Source organism: Xenopus laevis, chromosome 3S, assembly GCF_017654675.1.
Source record: "Xenopus laevis strain J_2021 chromosome 3S, Xenopus_laevis_v10.1, whole genome shotgun sequence".
Lineage (NCBI taxonomy): Eukaryota > Metazoa > Chordata > Amphibia > Anura > Pipidae > Xenopus > Xenopus laevis.
Window position 1 is genome coordinate 53,576,989 of NC_054376.1, and position 19,298 is coordinate 53,596,286.

Sequence of the window (19,298 nt, forward strand, 5' to 3'; positions counted from 1 at the left end):
GCTGTCAAAAGAGGGACTGTCCCCCCGAAAAAGGGACAGTTGGGAGGTATGCAAATGATGAAGGTGGCCATAGACTTTACAATTACGATCTTTCCCGGAAAAGATCTTTCCATAAAAGATTGTTAGTTTCAACACAGATGTGTAGAGCTGAATCGTCAAGATATACAGGTGGAAACAATAAAATTCTACCTGTATCCAACGATTCAGCACTTACAATGGCTGATGTTCGGGTGCCTGCAAAGATGCCCAATAAAAAAATTTCGGCAAGCACGATCAACGAGCCGACCAATATCCTTAGTTCTTTAAACCTCTAGGCTGCAGTATTAATTGTTACAAAGAGAACAGGCTTAAAATGGTCCATAGGCAAATATGACAAGACTAGTTTAAAGAAAATGTGACTCAAGGGAGCTGAAAATTAAGCCGGGGGTGGGGGGTAACAACTTGCCTTTATCAGGTATGGGCTCAATCTATTCTAATTTAACCTATTGGGAGTGCTGTAGCTCATGATAAGGCACTCCTTTTTGTTAAGAATCACTATTTAAATAGGGCTGGTGATTATACGATTTCTAGATACACAAAGCTACATAAAAATAACCAGCTATTTGGCATATGCTATTGGTGCAGTTTTGTGAGTGGCCTGTTTTGTAGTTTGAAGGAGGAGGGATGCATCACAAATGATCTCACCTGTTTTCATGCAAACACTGCTGGACTGTATAAAGATACCATTCCTTCTGTCTTCCGGCAGCACCCCTCAGCATATACGTAAAAACAGCCTTCCACCCTTCGTGCCCCAGTTTTTTTCCCTGTAATACAGGGCTACAATACAAGCAACAGCTCTGACACCAAACTTAACATTGCAGTGGGAGAAAGACCGTTTTTTTTACTAGAGGCACAGGTAGCATCTCAACAAATGAGATTTTATGATAACTCTCGATCTTACAGGAATTTTTTAGGGTAAAAATAAAAACTGGGTAAATAGATTGTATGTGCAAAATAAAATATGTTTCTAATATAGTTATTTAGGCAAAAATTTAATGTATAAAGGCTGGAGTGACTGGATGTGTAACATAACAGAACAAACACCACTTCCTGCTTTTCAGCTCTCTTGGCTTCCACTAATTGGTTACCAATCAATAACCAATCAGTGACTTGAGGGGGATGGCACATGGGTCATAACTTTTGAATCAGAGCTGAATGCTGAAGATCACTTGCAAACCCACTGAACAGTTATGTCCCATGTGGCCCCCCTTCAAGTTGCTGACTAACTCAGAGTTAGAGAGCTGAAAAGCAGGAAGTTGTGTTTTGGCTATTAGGTTAGACATTCGGTCACTCCAGCCTTTATAGATTACATTTTAACTAACTATATTAGAAATATTTTTTATTTTGCACATACAATTTATTTGTATGTGCAGTTTTTATTTGTACACTGAACTGTTCCTTTAAATATGAATATCTCTATATACCAATAAATCATAGATATTTCAAATATCTAAAGATACAATATCTACAGTTATCTGCTCTTCCCTTTGGTCATTCTTCTTCACAAAGGTGGTAGCAATTGTGATAGCTTTCCTGAGACAGAAGGGGATTTGTCTAGTTCTGTATTTGTACAACTTCAGAGGAAATTTATTTCTATCACCTAAAGTGATTCTGTTCATCTGTCTGGTCTGGGTTGGATTCTCAAACACAGGAAATTTAATCTGATTTCAGAACGGAGCAAAATATTCTTAGGTGTGATACTAGATTCTTCCTTAGAAAGTACAGATTGATCTTTTTTCCCTACACAGTTATTACCAAAAGTGAAGAGATTTTACTCCCTCTATTTCCAACCATCAGCAGAGGCAGGGGATGCTCTATGGCAGAATTCAGAGTTCCATTTAGCTTACTGTTTTCCTCCCCTTCAACTGATTCCTCACGTTCTTCAGAAAGCCAATATGATCACTCTGACCTTGATCCTGATAGCTCCATACTGGCTGAGGAGATCATGGTACTCAACTCTGATGGAAATGTCAGTTGCCAAGCCAATTTCCTCTTACTGTAAAACAGTCTCTTTCATCAAGGGCCAGTTCTTCATCAGAATATCAGCAGGCTATCTTTAACAACTCAGCTTTGAGAGGAGCATCTTACCTCTCTTACCTTCTGCAGTGGTGTGAAACTAGAACTCGGAACCTGTTTCAACCTACAGTTTCTTATGTGTTGTATTTCTTGTCTGTTGGATTTAACAAGGGTCTAAAACCATCAGTTTTGAAAGTTCAAGTTGCAGCATAACAGGTCTATTTATTATTATTTTATTAACATGTATTTATATAGCGCCAACATATCGTCTACACCTGAATAGTGAATCCTTGATTAAAAGGTTTGTCAAGGCTACTCAGATATTGTTAGCTTGCATTTACTCTCCATTGAGCTTCTAGATTCAGTTTCTCTAAGGTTTCTTGCATTAAAGACAATCTTCTTAGTCAGCCGGAAGGGCTGGAGAACTCCAGGCTCTCTCTATTTAAGAAAATATATGCAGAATGTCACGAAAAATTTGTTTTGAGGCTTCCTCCAGATTTTACACCAGAAGTTACTTCATAGTTTTACAGGATATTGTTTTGCAGTCTTTTTTTCGTGAAGCTCAGTCAGAAGAGGAGTACAACATGCATGCATTGGACGTAAGAAGATGCTTATTAATTTATCTACAACTTACTTCAGGATTCAGAAAACAGAACAATTTATTCCTATTTTCAGGTCACAGTAAAGGATTGAAGGCATCAAAACCATCAATTCCTAAGCAACCAATTTCTCTTACATACTCTTTATCAGAGTTACAACCTCCAAAAAAAAATCAAAGCTCATTCAACTAGATCTTGGTCTACCTCTGGGGTAGAAAAGGCGGAGGCTTCTGCAGAGCAGATTTGCCAGTGTCAAGGGTGAGGTTAGGGGGCACTGTGGAGGCAGAGGAGGGAAGGCGAGTTCTTAAGGCAGGGACTGGCTGTGCACACAAGGAACAGAGAGGAAGGACAGAAACAAAGGGGAAGAGGGCGATGAGTCAGACTGGTACAGGACGGTGCGGACAAAGAAAGCAGAACAGGAGCAGACTGGACAGAATGGAGCAGGTGTATCGAACCATGATGTGCATAAGGATGAGGATCCATTTTATTATTTAACATTTATAGCCTCATTGAACACTAGTTGAAGAGGTAATTCCTCTTTAGGTTATCTTTTAGTATGTTATAGAATGTTCCAATCTTTTCAGTTGGTCTCCATTATTATAAGTTTTTACATTACGTGCCTTCCTCTTTCTACCTCATTCAAGTTTGCAATTTAAAGCTATGATGCAGACACTAGCAGCCAAAATGATCATTGCCACATCATATTGAAGTTAATTGGAAGGTAAACTACCCACCCAATAGCTTTTTACAGCAAGGTATACAGAAAAATAGGTTGGGTATTTTGAGTGTATTTATTACACTTAAAATACACATATTACATCACATATCACTGGCTGGTGTCTGTGATATTTTCTTGCAGAAATGTTATATATGCCATTCTTGCGAAGAAGCATTTTAACTGGTATTACTAGACAAGGACCTTTTGTTTCCTGCTGCTTCATCATCAACATCATCATCATGTGCTTTGGGACATCAGTAATAGGCATACTGTATATCAGTGTTAGTCAGGAAATAGCTAGGGGATTAAAATAACAGTAGCTTGCTTAATATAACTGTGCATCTGTTTGAATGCTAGCACTTTTGCATAATACGTGGTTAATTCAGCACCAAAGAAGCAATGTATTCCTTTGAGTACTGCAGACTCTAAACATACATTTAATGTCAGATCACAACATGTTGCATAGCAACAACCCAGTGTTACCAAGGAATTCAGCTTTAGGAAGGAGTCTTATTAATTCTGTGCAAATGTGACAAAACCTTGAGTACTCAAAGATTACTGTTGGCATGAAAACTACAGTACACTGCAACTCTTCTTTGAGTGGAACTTCACCCAGTCATGTAGTTACAGTATTCAGTGTAGGCAAGTCACTAGATGCAAGTCCTCTGTGTCCTTGCGAGCACTCACATGTGCAACAGCATATGTGATGGAACAGGTGCAGGTACCATATTAAAGGGGAATTATCGCGAAAATTAAAATGTAATATTAGCTTCAGCATACTGAAGTAAGAAATTTTCTAAATATAATAATTAAATATTCTGTACCATTTCTAAAATAAGAAGGTTTATGTTCTGACACCTAACTGCTGCATGAAGAAAAAATGAAGAGAAACAGATGCTGGGAGAGGGATAGTGAAGATAAACTTGATTATTTCAGAAATTATGCAGAATTTGTAATTGATTATATTTAATAAGTTTCTTATTTTAGTATGACGAAGCTTATATTAAATTTTCATTTTTGCGATAGTTCCCCTTCAAATAGACAAAGCACTTTCTGCAGTACAAGTTGAAATTATTTACTTACCTTTAAAAATGTAACAATGGAGACTGCAGACCCAGCTGTTGCCACCCAGACCAGGAGTGAACAACATTACTATGTACCTGGATAACTATCACTAGTACAGAGGGCCCCGTGGGCCATTCCATACTGATTTACAGTTGTAAAATTCATCAGGGTACCTCTCTGACCACATCAAGCTATTTTGATAAGCATACCAAGAGGAGCACATGCTGATATGTTATGGGATGGTTAAAGTTGTTCACCTTTAAATTAACTTTGAGTATGACATAGAGAGCAATATTTTGATACATTTTGCAATTGTTTTTCTTTTTTATTATTTGTGTTTTTTTTTTAGTTATTTAACTTTTTATTCAACAGCTCTAGTTTGCAATTTTAGCAATCTGGTTGCTAGGGTTCAAATTATCCTGGTAATCATGCCCTGATTTGAATAAGAGACTGGAATATGAATAGAAGAGGGAATAGAAACATGAGTACTATAAAGTAGCAATAACAATAAATGCGTAGCCTAACAAGATGGGTCAGTGACCCTCATTTGAAAGCTGGAAAGAGTGACTTTCTAACTTTCAAATGGCAACTAATGCAATATAGCAGCTATATAAGTAAATAAGTAACCCTTGGCTTTTTCACAAGTGTCATGCAAGTAAATAATATTAAAGCAAAATTAGAATTCAAGTTTTATTACAATGATAAATATATATATTTTTTTTTTAGAATTGTACTAATTTTACATTTCACTTAGAGGACAAATAAATAGGTTTCATTATGATCCCATCACTTCAAAATAAACCCTGTGGGACAGCAAGCAGCTTCCATTAAAAATAATGTGCTTTTTACCTGAATAGTACTGGTGTTCTTAGCATGGTAAAGTACATCTTGCACTCTTAACTAAAACAACCGAGAAACAAATCACCAACATCGATGACTATAAAACTCTTAGCCAAACTCTTTATAGCTGAACAGCCCGTCATGCTTCGCTTCTAGTATTAATCTGAATTAAATTCTATTTCTAAAGCACTCAAACATCAAGTACATAAAACAATTAAATTTCCAAAATATTGCAACACACTAACACATTCTTACAGCCAATGATTACAGCAACATTTGAACAAATCTGTTAAATTAGAAAAAAAATTCATGCTGGGTCAATATTGAAAAAAAAAAGTCATTCTACACATATTTATTCTCATTTGATCTACACCATCCATCATTTAACTAAAGTGCTTATTTAGGCAACAAGACAGAATTGCCCAATAACAATTCTGAATTTAAGGTCTATTTGCAATTAAATACAAATCAAACAGAATTGACATAGCTCTTAAAAAAAAAATTCAAGACACTTCATAGTCATATATTCAGCTCCCATTGGGGTCGGGGCATATAGTGCAAAAGTGAAGCAACACAGTGCCTTTGCCTGGTTCTTTAAGCATACCAGTAACTTCATAATTAATAAAGTCCTTCATTGTATTGTATCTCCCAGAAGCCTGAAGAATGGGGTTCACGCATTTTGGTGTTTCGATTTTTGTAAAATGAATTATAGCCCCTATAATGACAATTAAATATTTAATCCTTTTAACTGTGACTGATGAGTTTCATTAATTACCTGTTCAAAGTAACTGAGCCAAAGGCACGCATCATACACAGCTACGTTATTCAAAAAAAAAAGAAAATAGTGCAAGAGATTTTAGACAAGCAGTTTACAACATGGAAAGATAGAACATAAAAAAGTGTAGTCGTCAGTAATTTGTTGTCCTATCACTGATCCTTTTCTGTGATAAGATCAAGTCTCTGGTTTTATAGTCTCATCCAAAATGTAGGTATGGTTATTTCAGATGTTTCCGTTTAACTGATTCATCTGATTTTATTGTTAAACCATCACAGTGACAAATGAAAGCAGAATGTACTGTATGTGAATCCAAAGTCATATTATGCTTCCATTAGTCCTGAGTATCTGTCAGATAAAGTTTAATTAAAAAAAAAAACACTACAGATAGTGTTGGCCCAGCTAAATTCTACCAACCCATGTACATTAAGATGCACATGAACTTGTGCCAAACATAAGACAATATGACACCAACATGCCATATTTTAAATCAAAATAATATATCAATCTGTTTACACAGTATTTTTTTTCCTGTGCATTTACATACAGTATGAGTGGAGGATTTCATAGTGTTTATCATTCAGATACATTTACAAGACAATGAATAATGGTACTTTTCTGTCTATGAAGATTCACACACTTGTTGTAATATGAAAGCCCTTACTCGTAGGTATGCATTGATAAAGTGCTCTGTGCACAGAATAAGCTATGCAAGGCCCGTGAACATGACAACCAACAAAAGTTCAAGGAGAACTAAAGCTTAACTAAAGAAGTACTGTAGGCTAGAAATGTTGAACATTATGTTTTGGGCTTCTGTACCAGCCAAAGGCAACCACAGCCCTTTAGCAGTAAAGATCTGTGTATACTACAGACCAACCTCATTTTCTGCTTGATCATTTGCGGTGACCCCTAAGCTTAGCTTCTCAACAGCTGCTCAGAGCCCACTGAGTAGGTGAGTGTCACAGATACTTTCCAAGATGGTGCCCCCCCTGTGACAAGTTTGAAGTCCTGGATCATTGCTGCTATTGGGAATCTGAAAGTTTAGGCTGGTGCAATAAGTTCACTATATAAAATATGTTATGTTTAGCCACATTAATTTTTAGGGTTTACTTTTCCTTTAAATACAGTACATTTCCATGTATAAATAGCCCACAATAAGCAAATGAGGATGACGTGAAATAACTGCGAAGACTGTTAGCTTACAGTTAACATTTCTTCTACGCTATCTTGTTTTGTACATTCACCCAAAAAAACAAAAAAGACAAAGCTTATCAGGAACTATCCAATGGATTTCCTGGTGTGCACCAGCTGTACATCCTTCTTTGCCATACAGGAGTCGCAACCCCAAATTGCTGAGGTTTCTGCAGCAAGAAGAGCATAGGCCATCTCAGTCATCCCTGTGCAGCTTCTGTGAAACCATTTCTGACAAGACACTTCACACATGATGGCATCTTGAAGGTTCCTCACTTCTACAGAACAAATTCCACAGGAGTACAAAAACTCTGAAGGCAACTGGCCACCGTGAGAAGAATGAAGAAGCCATTTGTTGCATTTCTCACTGGATGCTACATCAGCTTTTGATGGCTTTGGTACATGAAACCTGCTATGGTTTCCTGCAGTCTGACCACCATTAACATCAGCACAATCAGAATGGGAATTATCTGTAGAAATCCCATTGCTTTTATGACTTTTAGAAGGACCAGAATGTATGACTGACTCAGAATCCTGTTTGTTGTGTTGAAAAGCAGAGGTTAAGTTAGGATTTCGAGCCAATACTGTGGTCTTTAAGTGCATAAGGTGACTTTGTAACTGAGGAAAAGTATGGCTTGTTTCCAGCTGCTGGATAATATTCAAATTGTGACCAGGGCCTCTACCAGAATTTGACTGAAAAGAGTTATATGTTGTCATGGGGTTAAGGTTCTCATTACGATTACATCTAATGTGCTGACCTGGCATTGTGATAGTCTGACCAACTCCTGCACTAAAATATAATTGGTTTTCAAAGTTTGAATTTTCCTGTATTCCCATACTAAAAGAGGAAGGTCTTCCAAATGCCATAGCCATAACATCCTGAGGAAAATGACGTACATGATCTCTGAAGGCATATGGAGTACAGAATCGAGTGGATGTTCTAGGCGATGTGTTTTGTGGTATCCTTAAATTACCATAATCCTCAAATCCAGCGTATCCAGGATTACCAAAAAAATGGTACCCCGCAGAAGATGAAATATTGTAGTCATCATCAAAAGGATTGGAAGCTATTAAATGATCTGAGCTTGTGTTTGCTGGTGGAGCATATTCAGAAATAAGTGGAGTCACAGGTGCCTAAGATGTAAAAGAAATTTTTTTTTATGGATTTCCATATACACGGTACATAATCATTTAGAATAATGATTTCTTCATACATGAGTATGGTGTACTTTACACCTAAATAAAAGGACTGAGAAGTCAAGAGAAATGAATGATATAGTATACTGGTATGGGGCCCTACTGTATATCCGGAAACCGATTATGCAGATAGACTCCATTATAATCAAATAATTCAAATTTCAAAAAATGATTTACTTTTTGTCTGTAATGAGAAAACAATAACTTGTACTGGATCCCAACTAATATACAGTTGTGTTCAGAATAATAGCAGTCCAACATCACTAACCTGAGCAATCACTGTTAAATTTCTACATGGCAAATAATTTACTAGTAGGACTAGTAGGTGTAGTAGAGTAATAGAAAGCCAACAGACCCAACAGTCATGATATGCATTCTGCTGATTCTGTATAACTGAATCAATAAAGGAGAATTTAACCTTAAATGAAAAAAACAGTAACCCCCTACCGACATCTTCTTCCACGCGATCTTCTTCCTGCTTTGACCGGCGTTTTGGCGCATGCGCAGTAGGAGCATTTTGCCGGTAATTATCGTCACAATGTACTTTTGGCGCATGCGCAGTAGATCGTACCGGCGAAATTCTCCTACTGCGCATGCACCGGTCAAAGCACGAAGAAGATCGCGTGGAAGAAGATGTCGTCTGTGAACTCCCTGGACTGGACCTGTACAGAAGGGTAAGTAACAAGTTAGGGGCATTTGCCCAGTGGGACGGGTAGGCCAGGGGGGCAGAGGGAGGGTGGGCAACACACGGGAAGGGGGGAGGGTTTTTGCGCCAACTAGGTTTCCTTCCCCTTTAACCCAAAATCTGTGGGGTGACATCAAAAATGCAGTTTCAGAGGCAAAACCAAAAAATACAGAAGAATTGTGGAATGTAACAGGTGCCAGAAGTTGGTTGACTCCATGCAACACAGATGTGCAGCAGTTCTCACAAACAGTGGTTATACAACTAAATATTAGTTCAGTGATTCAAAGGAAAGCAAAATCTTGAAACATTTTTCAGTTTATACAGCGAATGTTTAAGTTTGTATAGAAGAATGCAGACACTGCTATTTTTTGGAGCAGCCTAATATCCCCCTTTCTTAACTTTCTGTAAAGGAATAACACAAGCTTGATAAATGTTTCTTTATGTTTTGATATGGAATAGAATGTACAGTGTTCCCAATGCATTTGATTGTATGGAAACAAAAGTTTTTATAAGGATTTTGAGCTTCGTTCACTTTTTTTAAACACCCTGCTATTATTCTGAACACAACTGTATAATTAATCCTTGTTGAAGGCAAAACAATCCTATTATGTTTAATTAATGTTTACTTTTTAGAAGGCTAAAGGTATGAAGATCTAAATTATCGAAAGACCCCTTATCCGCAAAACACCCCAGGTCCTGCACAATCTGGATAAGAGGCCCCATACCTGTACCACATTTTCCATCTTATATTTTTAAACATTGGTGGCATCTATCTAGCTTGCTTTTTATGTTTCTTGTTAGTTACTGCTGCTGTTTGCCAACTTTCTATGTTTGATTTCATGTGCTTATTATATATTGCCAAGTGATATACTTTTGTGCAAGTTTCATATTCTCTTATTTTGGATACTATGATTTATGGTTGAAGCTATCCCAATACTCACCTGTAGACTAGACTTTCTTTTCTTCTTTTCGGGGCTTCCTTGTAATCCTGGTCTTATTATACCGTCCAAAACACCATCATCACCTAATTAACAAAAACCCATTAGCAAAGAAATGTAACTATTGAATGCAGCATCTGGATGATAGATGCAGCATCCATGGTAAACTGAGTTGCCTATCAATCCATATACAATTATTTCTACTGCTCACTGAGTGGGAAATGTCACAAACTTTCGGCCAATAAGGGAAAAGTCAAATGTAAACCATGCATAGGCTAATGTGGGGGCTTAATTAAAGGTGACTGTTATAGTTTTAGATCTACACATTCAAGTATAAAGTATGTTTCACTATAACTCAGTTTACAATAACAGTATAGACAGAAACACGGGGAGGGGGCAAGGAGGAAAGAGGGGATAAGGAAATTCAACGGATTTGACAGGTCATTCTTAGGATACCAGATTGAGCCCCACGGAAGCTATCCTTGAGAGCTTTCATATTGGTTTGATGGTATATTGTCATTAAAAAAATTAACCCCTTTCATAGTACCAGTTATTTTTTAAAGTGGGTTTTATGGTGCCTCAACTAAAGCTTGCCATGCCCTGCAAGGTCGCCAAAAGGTGAGGATCTGGGCCTTATTTTGCCAATCAAGCTTAGATGCCTCGGTCAGATGAGGACAACATCAACATGCTGTACTTATTGGATGGGGAAAAATCAAACTTCCCCGATAAATATCTGGCTGATTTTGTAACAGATGTTGGCCGGCCAGTCTCGCTGGTGGACCTTAGATAGACTCAGGAAGGAAATCTCCGCTTCACTTCTTTATCTACTAGTGCACCATAAAATGATCATCAAATCACAGCCAATATACACATACATAAAATCATAATAGTTTGATGGTATGTTTATGGCTAGCTTTAGAGTAGTAACTGGAACTCAATAAATGGTTTGTCTAGGCGGGCCTTAAATAAACAGTAACAAAATGATCTGAAGCGCACACACACCAGTTGTTTCATAAATATATTTTTTGTAACCATTGCAACTAAAAAGAGGTGGTGGATAAGAAGTTATCAAACTCACTCTGGGTATGGTATGTAACTATGTAAAAACAAACAAAACAAAAAAACAACATTATGCACCTATTCATTTATAAACAAATTAAAAAGCTTGTCATGGAAGGCAACCAAATGTACATAATTCCAAACATAAACTAGACATTTTCTGCTAGTGTTTTGAGTGAAACCTTGAAACATGAAACAATAGATTAGCAATACATACATATGTACCTCTTCTTTAAAATAAGTTGTTTAACAAAGTCAAAGATCATCATTTTCCCCGGTGACACTTTTTGTTTCTGGTATGTTTATTGAAAACCAAAGAACAAACATCAATGAAGAATTGTTGCCACTTATTACAGACATGCTGTTATGTCAACTTAGTACAGTATGCAGTTGGCTGATTTAATAAATACAGTGTTACAATAAAGAGTCACATATGAGTTAACATGCGATTCATCAACTTCAACTTAATTGCATCTTTAAGCAGTCGGTATCTACAAGTGTATATGTGAAAAACGGCTTTACAGCTAGTTACCAGAAGGCTACTATAGTGCACATATCTGAGGTGGTTTTTAGGAAGGTGTCCCCACTTTAAGTGGGTGGGTGGTCACTAGAGTGATGAATGGTGGGGCAGGGAAATTTACTGATCCAAGGGGACCACTCTCTGTAATACTTAGATAATAGACCCTTCTTTTTGGAGATAAGATTCTCCACTGATGCTAGATTGGTCATTGAACTAATCCACTGGCCATGGTCAGGCAGGCTGTTTGATCTCCAATTAAGAGTTATAACCCTCCTAGCTTGAAACATGACTTTGCTAAGGAAGGCCTTAATCTGTGGGGTAATTGGCAGACATGTGAATATGCCAAAGATACAGAGTGGGTCAAGAGGTATCGTTCGTTTTAGGACTGTTGATACCACATTTGTTATATCTGTCCAGTATGGTTGTATCACCCTACAGGACCAGATGGTATGCAACAAGGTGCCTTCCTGCTCATCCACTATATCTCCCACATCTATCTCCCATGCAGTTATTGATTTGATCGGAATTTCCTTGTGGTGGCGAGCACTTATCTCTTTATACAGGTTAGATATTATACCCTTTGGGGACCTGGGGCTTAGTGTAGGGAGGAGCGGATGGGTCTCCATTTTAATTGGTACATGTCTGTGCCTCTGGGCCAATGCATGGTGCAATACTGTAGTTCAACCAATGAGTTTCTTCTAGGCCAAATTTTATTAACAGGGCTGGAAAGGAGATGATATTTCCATCTTGCCAAACATCCCCTAATGTAAGGATGACACACACCAGTTTTACCATTGCAGTGCAACACTACATTATATTTTAACTACTTTAAAACATTATCGTTTGTTGGTGTCATTGTTCCTTTTAATGTTTTGTGTATAATCTGTGTTCGGTCTGCCTTCGAATGTATAGCAAGTATGCTGCATTCTATTGAATGGTGGCTTTTATCTTGACTTGGGATAAGTTAAAACATTTTAGAAAAGCTATTGTGATGAAAACATATTATCTTGTCTACAATAACAATAATAAAGATGCCCTGGGTTTTATAAGCGATCAAAAACTCAAGATATTCCGTTTTCAAGATTTTTTTTCTTATCCATTGCATAAAATCCTCTAGGGAGGATACAAACCCTGCAAACCTTTTCCCAAAATACAGGGTTCATGGGATCAGTTGGCATGGCAACCACAGATGCAACATTATGTTCCCAAAGGTGCACATTGTCTTCAGAGAGCCGTGGCACAGCAACTAAAGAAATAATGTGTTTCCCAACCTTGAGTCAGTGCAAACAGAATGAGAACCCCCAGCTAAAAAAAATACCATGTAAAACTATTCATGTAAACTAGAAAGAGCATACATGGGCAATTAGTTTATATTTACCTAAAATGGGTAGAAAATACTATTCAGGCCTAAATTGACACCCACATGCTGCCTACTCCATTTCTTTCAACAGCAGATAATTTGTCAGCCTTTCAGTTTGGTGCCAATCTGAATGAAAGACTATTTGAATTTTGTGTATCAGCCACATGGCAGTGGGCAACTGTAAGATTACTGTAGAAAAGATCTAATGGAAAGCACATGAACGATTACATTAAACCAGATCATATCTGGCAGGAAAAGATCAGCATATAAAGCAATGACATGTGGCAATGTGACTTCTAACTATGTATTATTTCAGTACATATAGTGAGGTTCCACCTGTTCTATTGTGTTTACTCTATTAACTTTTATTCCTGTTGTTCTTGGGCACTTTCCAGCATGGATATTTACATCTTAATAACCATTTAAAGGTAAAAGTAAAAAAAAAGTAACTTAAATTTAATTTAAGCGACAATTCCCCTCAAACAAAAATACCTGTTGCACTAATGGGCTCAGTGCCATATTTATTTCCCATATTACAACTTTATTTCCCAGAATTCCAGAGAAATTGTGGGTCCCTGCTAGGATAGCTAGTGTCAATATGGGTGTGAGCCAATGTTCCCTCTAAGGCAGCAGTGCACTTCTGCGTGCACACATAAATTTTGAGGCCAGTACACGCAACAAATTGTAGTGCACACAAAGAGGTATATTTATCAAAGAGTGAAGTTAATAGTGAAGTTCTGCCACTAGAGTGAAATTCCGCCACTCTCCATTCATTTCTATGGGATTTTTATAGGCCTATTTATCAAAGGGTGAACTTTCACCCATTGATAAATACGCCTTTCAAAATCCCATAGAAATGAATTGAGAGCTGCAAAATTTCACTCTTTGATAAATTTACCCCAAAGAATTCTGTGTGAAAGCACAACATTTTACATTTACTCTGACCTGCGCACAGTTTATGCGGTTATGTGCAGACAAGTTTAAAGGGGTTGTTCACATTTGCGTTAACTTTTAGTATCACGTAGAGAGTAATAGTCTGAGATAATTTGCAATTGGTTTTCATTTTTCATTATTTGTGGTTTTCACTTTTTTATTCAGCAGCGCTTCAATTTGCATTTTAAGCAATCTGGAAATAAAAAGTAGCGATAACAATAAATTTGTAGCCTTAAAGAGCAGCTGCTTTATAGATGGGGTCAGCGACGCCCATTTGAAAGCTGGAAAGAGTCAGAAGAAAAGGGCAAATCATTGTAAAATTATAAAAAATAAATAATGAAAACCAATGGAAAAAGTTGTTTCAAATTGGCAGTTCTATAACATACTCAGTTAACTTAAAGGTGAACCACCCCTTTAAGTAATGATTCCTACGCCTAGCATGTTTTGTGCCCCCCAAATCTATATGTCTGGAATGCGCAAAGATATAAAGTACAGGCTGCACAGACACAAGGGAGGCCTGGAATTGAATGGCTACCTTGAGGAGATGTTGAATATCTCCTTTGTGTGCTCTGCCTGCACTTGGACTGCTTGAATCTTGTACATTTTAAAGGTGTGCATTAACTTTTTGTATGTTATAGAATGTCCTGTGGGTAAGTGGGTAAGTGGTACCACTTACCCACTGCCTGTTATCACTTATGGAGCCTAAATAAAAGCCGCTTTTCAAAGATATTGTGTAGCGATTCCTGTTGTGGAGAATGGGCCAGCGCTGATCAGTGATACACAGAGACTGTATGTAAAACATGTAGTCAGTACAAACACTGAGCAGATATTATGAGCACATCACATTCCTCCCATATGAACTCACAGGATTCCAATAGGAGTGTGTAAGGTTACAGACCTGTGTTCATTAATGGGAAGTGCGGATACACGCAGAGGTGTGACTCAGTAGGGAATGTGTGTCACTGGCACAATGGACAGGGCTATAGACACGGTTTAGGTGAGAATGATGAGAATGATGCCTCTGTGTCAGCCATTCCCAATTGGGTCATCATCTCTCACTGGGTTTTTATTAGTAATAATTGTGCCCATAGAACTGACCAGTGTCGGACTGGCCCACAGGGATACCAGGAAAAGTACCGGTGGGCCCAGGTGTCAGTGGACCCTCCTGCTGCTTAACATTTGTCTTATTTCATGGCAATTCCCTATTTCTATGAGAAGTGGCTTAATAGATGGAATAATAGTTTATAGTATGTAAAGTAGGAGACTAGGGGAATAGAGGTTGAGTGAGGAGAGGAAGAATAATAGTACTGAGAGTGGGCCCCTGGTCTAAGGTTACTTGGTGGGCCCCTAATCTTAGGCTTTTGGATGGGCCCCTGGTCAAATGTTTTTGGGTGGGCCCCTGGTGAAAGGTTTTTGGGTGGGGCCCTGGTGTCCCAGTTCCACACTGATACTGACAGGACTCATACAACTGACAGAGAAAAGAATAGTATATGGTTACAGAACCTCCTCCCTGGCCATAGCAGCAACTGGCAGCTCCTCCCCATCCAGAGTTAGGCTTAGACTGCCTGGCAGCCTTAGTTTAGGCCCAGCCTTGCCCTACTCACTCCCCTTGTCTGCACACAGTGAGCCCGGGTTACCTCTCGCTCTCTTACACGGCTCCTTCTCCTGTTGCGCGGACATTCCACGGACATGGAGTCGGGAGAGCTGTGCCCCGGTCTGTGGTGCGGGTGCCTGGCAGCTTCCTTTCCTCCCTCTCCTTTTCTCTCCTCCCATCGGGGAGGGGGAGCTGGAGAGACTTTTGAAAGTTTGGGAGGAGTGCAGCGATTTCGCCTCCCCCGTGTAGGCACCTGAGCCGAGGAAGAGCACGAGGAGGAAGCTGTCAGGCAGGGCTGAAGCTCCTCAGGAGTTTTCCAAGTGAAATGTAGGTTACCAGAACAGAGAAAACGAGAGACAACCCCACGTCTGTCAGTCAGCCTGTGAAGACATTACCCGCTGTTTGATGTGACGGAGCGGCTGTCAGCTGTGTTTACTTATAAAACGTGGAAGGAGGGGGGGCGCCATCTAGCGGTGACTCGGGGAACCTGCATCTCGGGAGAATGACACACGTGATACCAAATATAATAACAGGCCCTGCCGCTGCTTCTATATGTTTCAGTACCACACAGCCTATGGCCCTATTCACTACATTCCCTTATGTACGTACTTGCACTGTAGCTACACCAGAGAGGGACAAAATGCTCCGGTCCTTTATGTATAATATTTTCTGTGAAAGTCTCAGGTCCAACTTTTCAAACACAACTACACCTGTGTGTCCTGCTTCAGTTGAGGCCTTGGCATGCCTCCCAACATTTCAACATTGTAAAGAGGGACTCGCCTAAAATGTAATCGCCACGCCCATTTTATGGCCACACCCCTAATCACCATGTCCTATGACTATGTTTTATGTGATGTAACAGTTTTGCTAAGGAAGCTGAAATTGCCATTTAAGCTGAGTGACAGTTCTCCAGAGACACTTGCTTATCTTAAATAGTTACATTTGTATTATTGCTTGTCTTCAATTGTTACAAAAGTATCTAAGTGCAGCTGCTCGGGGCTCTCTGCCAAAAAGCCTCGTATTTTAATTAAGTCTCAGAAAGTTTGTATCTTTTTCTGGCGTCAGTGCAGGAGATCAAAGAGAAAGTCGGGACATTTCAGTAACAAACCCGGAACTATGGCCTGAGCTTTCAAAATCGGGACTGTCCCATAGAAAAGTGGACAGTTGGGAGGTATGCCCTTGGTTAATGGGCTTCTTCACCATGTTCCAGGCAAATACTTCAATAATGACATTAAATTGGAAGCCACATTATTAGCAACTTAGAATACACTACATGTTGCATGATACGTGTATCGTGTGTAGGGCCCTGAGGGACATAATAGAGTAACAGAACCCAAATCCTAATATTTATATATTGTAACAATGCACTGTACCAGTGCCATGTTTGATTAAGACATATATATGCTCAGCTGTTTCACATTCATCAATATTAGAACTTAATAGAACTGCTTAGGTGTAAATTATTTTGCCACAAACAAGTAGGGATGCACTCCACTCTAACTTACTACTCGTGTATTCAGGGGCGATCCTGGCCCCCCTCCCCCGGAAAATCGGTCTTTAAAGGGGAAGGAAACCTAGTCGGCGCAAACCCCCCACCCCCCTCCCGTTTGTTGCCCACCCTCCCTCCTCCCCCCTGGCCTACCCGTCCCGCTGGGCAAATGCCCCTAACTTGTTACTTACCCTTCTGCGCAGGTCCAGTCCAGGGAGTTCACCGATGACATCTTCTTCCACGCGATCTTCTTCCTGCTTTGAATGGCGCATGCGCAGTAGGATCATTTCGCCGGTACGATCTACTGCGCATGCGCGTGACTTTTGGTGCATGCGCAGTAGATCCGTACCGGCGAAATGATCCTACTGCGCATGCGCCAAAACGCCGTTTACAGCAGGAAGAAGATCGCGTGGAAGAAGATGTCGTCGGTGAACTCCCTGGACTGGACCTGCGCAGAAGGGTAAGTAACAAGTTAGGGGCATTTGCCCAGCGGGACGGGTAGGCCAGGGGGTTTCCTTGCTACGACTAGGTTTCCTTCCCCTTTAAGTACCAGGAGCAGCATTTTTGCTGCCCCTGGTACCTAGTGGGGCGCTGCTGCCTGAGGCGACAGCCTCAACTTGCCTCATTGGCGAAGCACCCCTGCGTGTATTTTGAGACCTACTAAAACTGCAGTCCTAAAATGGGACAAATTCCTTTTTATCTCTACAGCAAATAAAATATCAGGAATGCTTTCAAATAATTACAATAGAATTGGAAATGCTTTTTAATTACAATGGGAGTGGCTGGGCTCATGGCACACTCTGCCTAGAAACTTATAGGTCCAGGTTAATATATAATAATGTTCTAGAGCAGGAATCCCCAACCTTCTTTTTACCCATGAGCCATATTCAAATGTAAATAGAGTTGGAACACAAGCATGAAAAAGTTCTTGGGGTTTCAAATAAGAGCTCTGAATGGATATCTGATAGCCCCTATGTGGATTGGCAGCCTACAGGAGCCTCTGTTTGGCAGTACACTTGGTTTTTATGTAACAAAACTTGCCTCCAAGCCTGGAATTCAAAAATAAGCACCTGCTTTGAGGCCACTGGGAGCAAATTCCAAGGGGTTGGTGAGCAACATGTTGGGGATCATTGTTCTAGAGTATCTTCAAGGATCAGTAACCAATTTTTTTATTAAAAAATTCGTTAGTGTAGAACAAAAAAAAAACACAAAGACAAATTAAACTTTTAAATCGCTAATTCTTTATTAAGAAATAACTTACCGAATCTCCGCTTGCACTCCTCTTCAGAAAAGGTGATCCGGCGATCCATCGTGCGGCGCTCAATTTCTCCTCCCTGCTTTCCTTATAGGAGATAGCCAGGGAGGAAAAATTGAGCAAATTTTTTTGCCTTGTTTCACCATGGAAATGATGCCCATAGACTTGTATGGCATCGTGCGTCAAAATTTTTTTTACGCGCATAGACTTTAATGGGCGTCAGCGTCATTTTGCCAATTCATTTTTGGTGAAACGAAACGGTTCAAATTTGCCCAAGCCTAATCCTCATATCAGATATTAGTATGGACAGCTTCACCGAACACAATCATCTGAGCCACTAGGGAAGAGCAGGAGGAAGTAATCCTGCTGCCAAGCAATGAGAAATATTATTGCATGTGTTGGGTGCCCTCCCAACTTTTTCATATTTGAATATGGCTCATACAGACACAAAAGTTTGGGGACATCTGCTTCTTAACAGTACAAGAAGTTTATATATAGGCATTTGGCCTGACTTGCACTTTTTAAAAAAATCTATATAATTGAGATTTATCATACATCATGAGTCATTTTTACTAAAAAAAAACCTTTATTTGAACTATGCAGCTCACGAAAATTTTGATTATTATCACAGTAAAAACATTTGGCGTTTATAACATTTATGTGTTTTGGCAAACCCTTGGGAATATGTCACAGACCATATAAAATGTGAAGAAGACAAAAATAAATGGCTCTAATACACATTTAAAAAAATAATAATTTTGAAAAATGAGAACAATAACAAACAAAAAAGAACAGAAACAAAGACATCTCAGTTACATTCATAATTCAAGGTGAGAAGTGGTTCTATACATTGGAATGACACAGCGGATTCCCTGAGTACAGTAGCAAACTAAATCAGCAATGTCCTCCATTGGTAATAACACCACTACTAACTTTACATCAACAGAGAAATAAGGGTGAGTGAATAAAAGAGTATAAGTTGTTACTCGGCAAAACTTAAAAAACCTTTATTACAAAAGAGCAAA

At 39.1% G+C, this 19,298-nt stretch overlaps 1 protein-coding gene across 1 annotated transcript; it reads right to left on the minus strand.

The window, feature by feature from the left end:
- Nucleotides 1–7,099: 7,099 nt before the first annotated feature.
- On the minus strand, nucleotides 7,100–15,932 carry pygo1.S (pygopus family PHD finger 1 S homeolog). The gene is made up of 3 exons (XM_018255455.2): nucleotides 15,573–15,932; nucleotides 10,067–10,149; nucleotides 7,100–8,377 (listed from the first exon to the last, which is right to left on the minus strand). Exons 1-3 carry the CDS (start codon nucleotides 15,706–15,708, stop codon nucleotides 7,331–7,333), a joined length of 1,266 nt encoding a protein of 421 aa, XP_018110944.1. The 5' UTR covers nucleotides 15,709–15,932; the 3' UTR covers nucleotides 7,100–7,330.
- Nucleotides 15,933–19,298: the final 3,366 nt, after the last annotated feature.

Coding starts and splice junctions, on each gene's coding strand:
- pygo1.S (XM_018255455.2), bottom strand. CDS start 15,708: ATGGGAGGAGAGAAAAGGAGAGGGAGGAAAGGAAGCTGCCAGGCACCC. Junction 10,150..15,572: donor GCCGTGTAAGAGAGCGAGAG/GTAACCCGGGCT, acceptor TTTGTTAATTAG/GTGATGATGGTGTTTTGGAC. Junction 8,378..10,066: donor AAAGAAAGTCTAGTCTACAG/GTGAGTATTGGG, acceptor TTTACATCTTAG/GCACCTGTGACTCCACTTAT.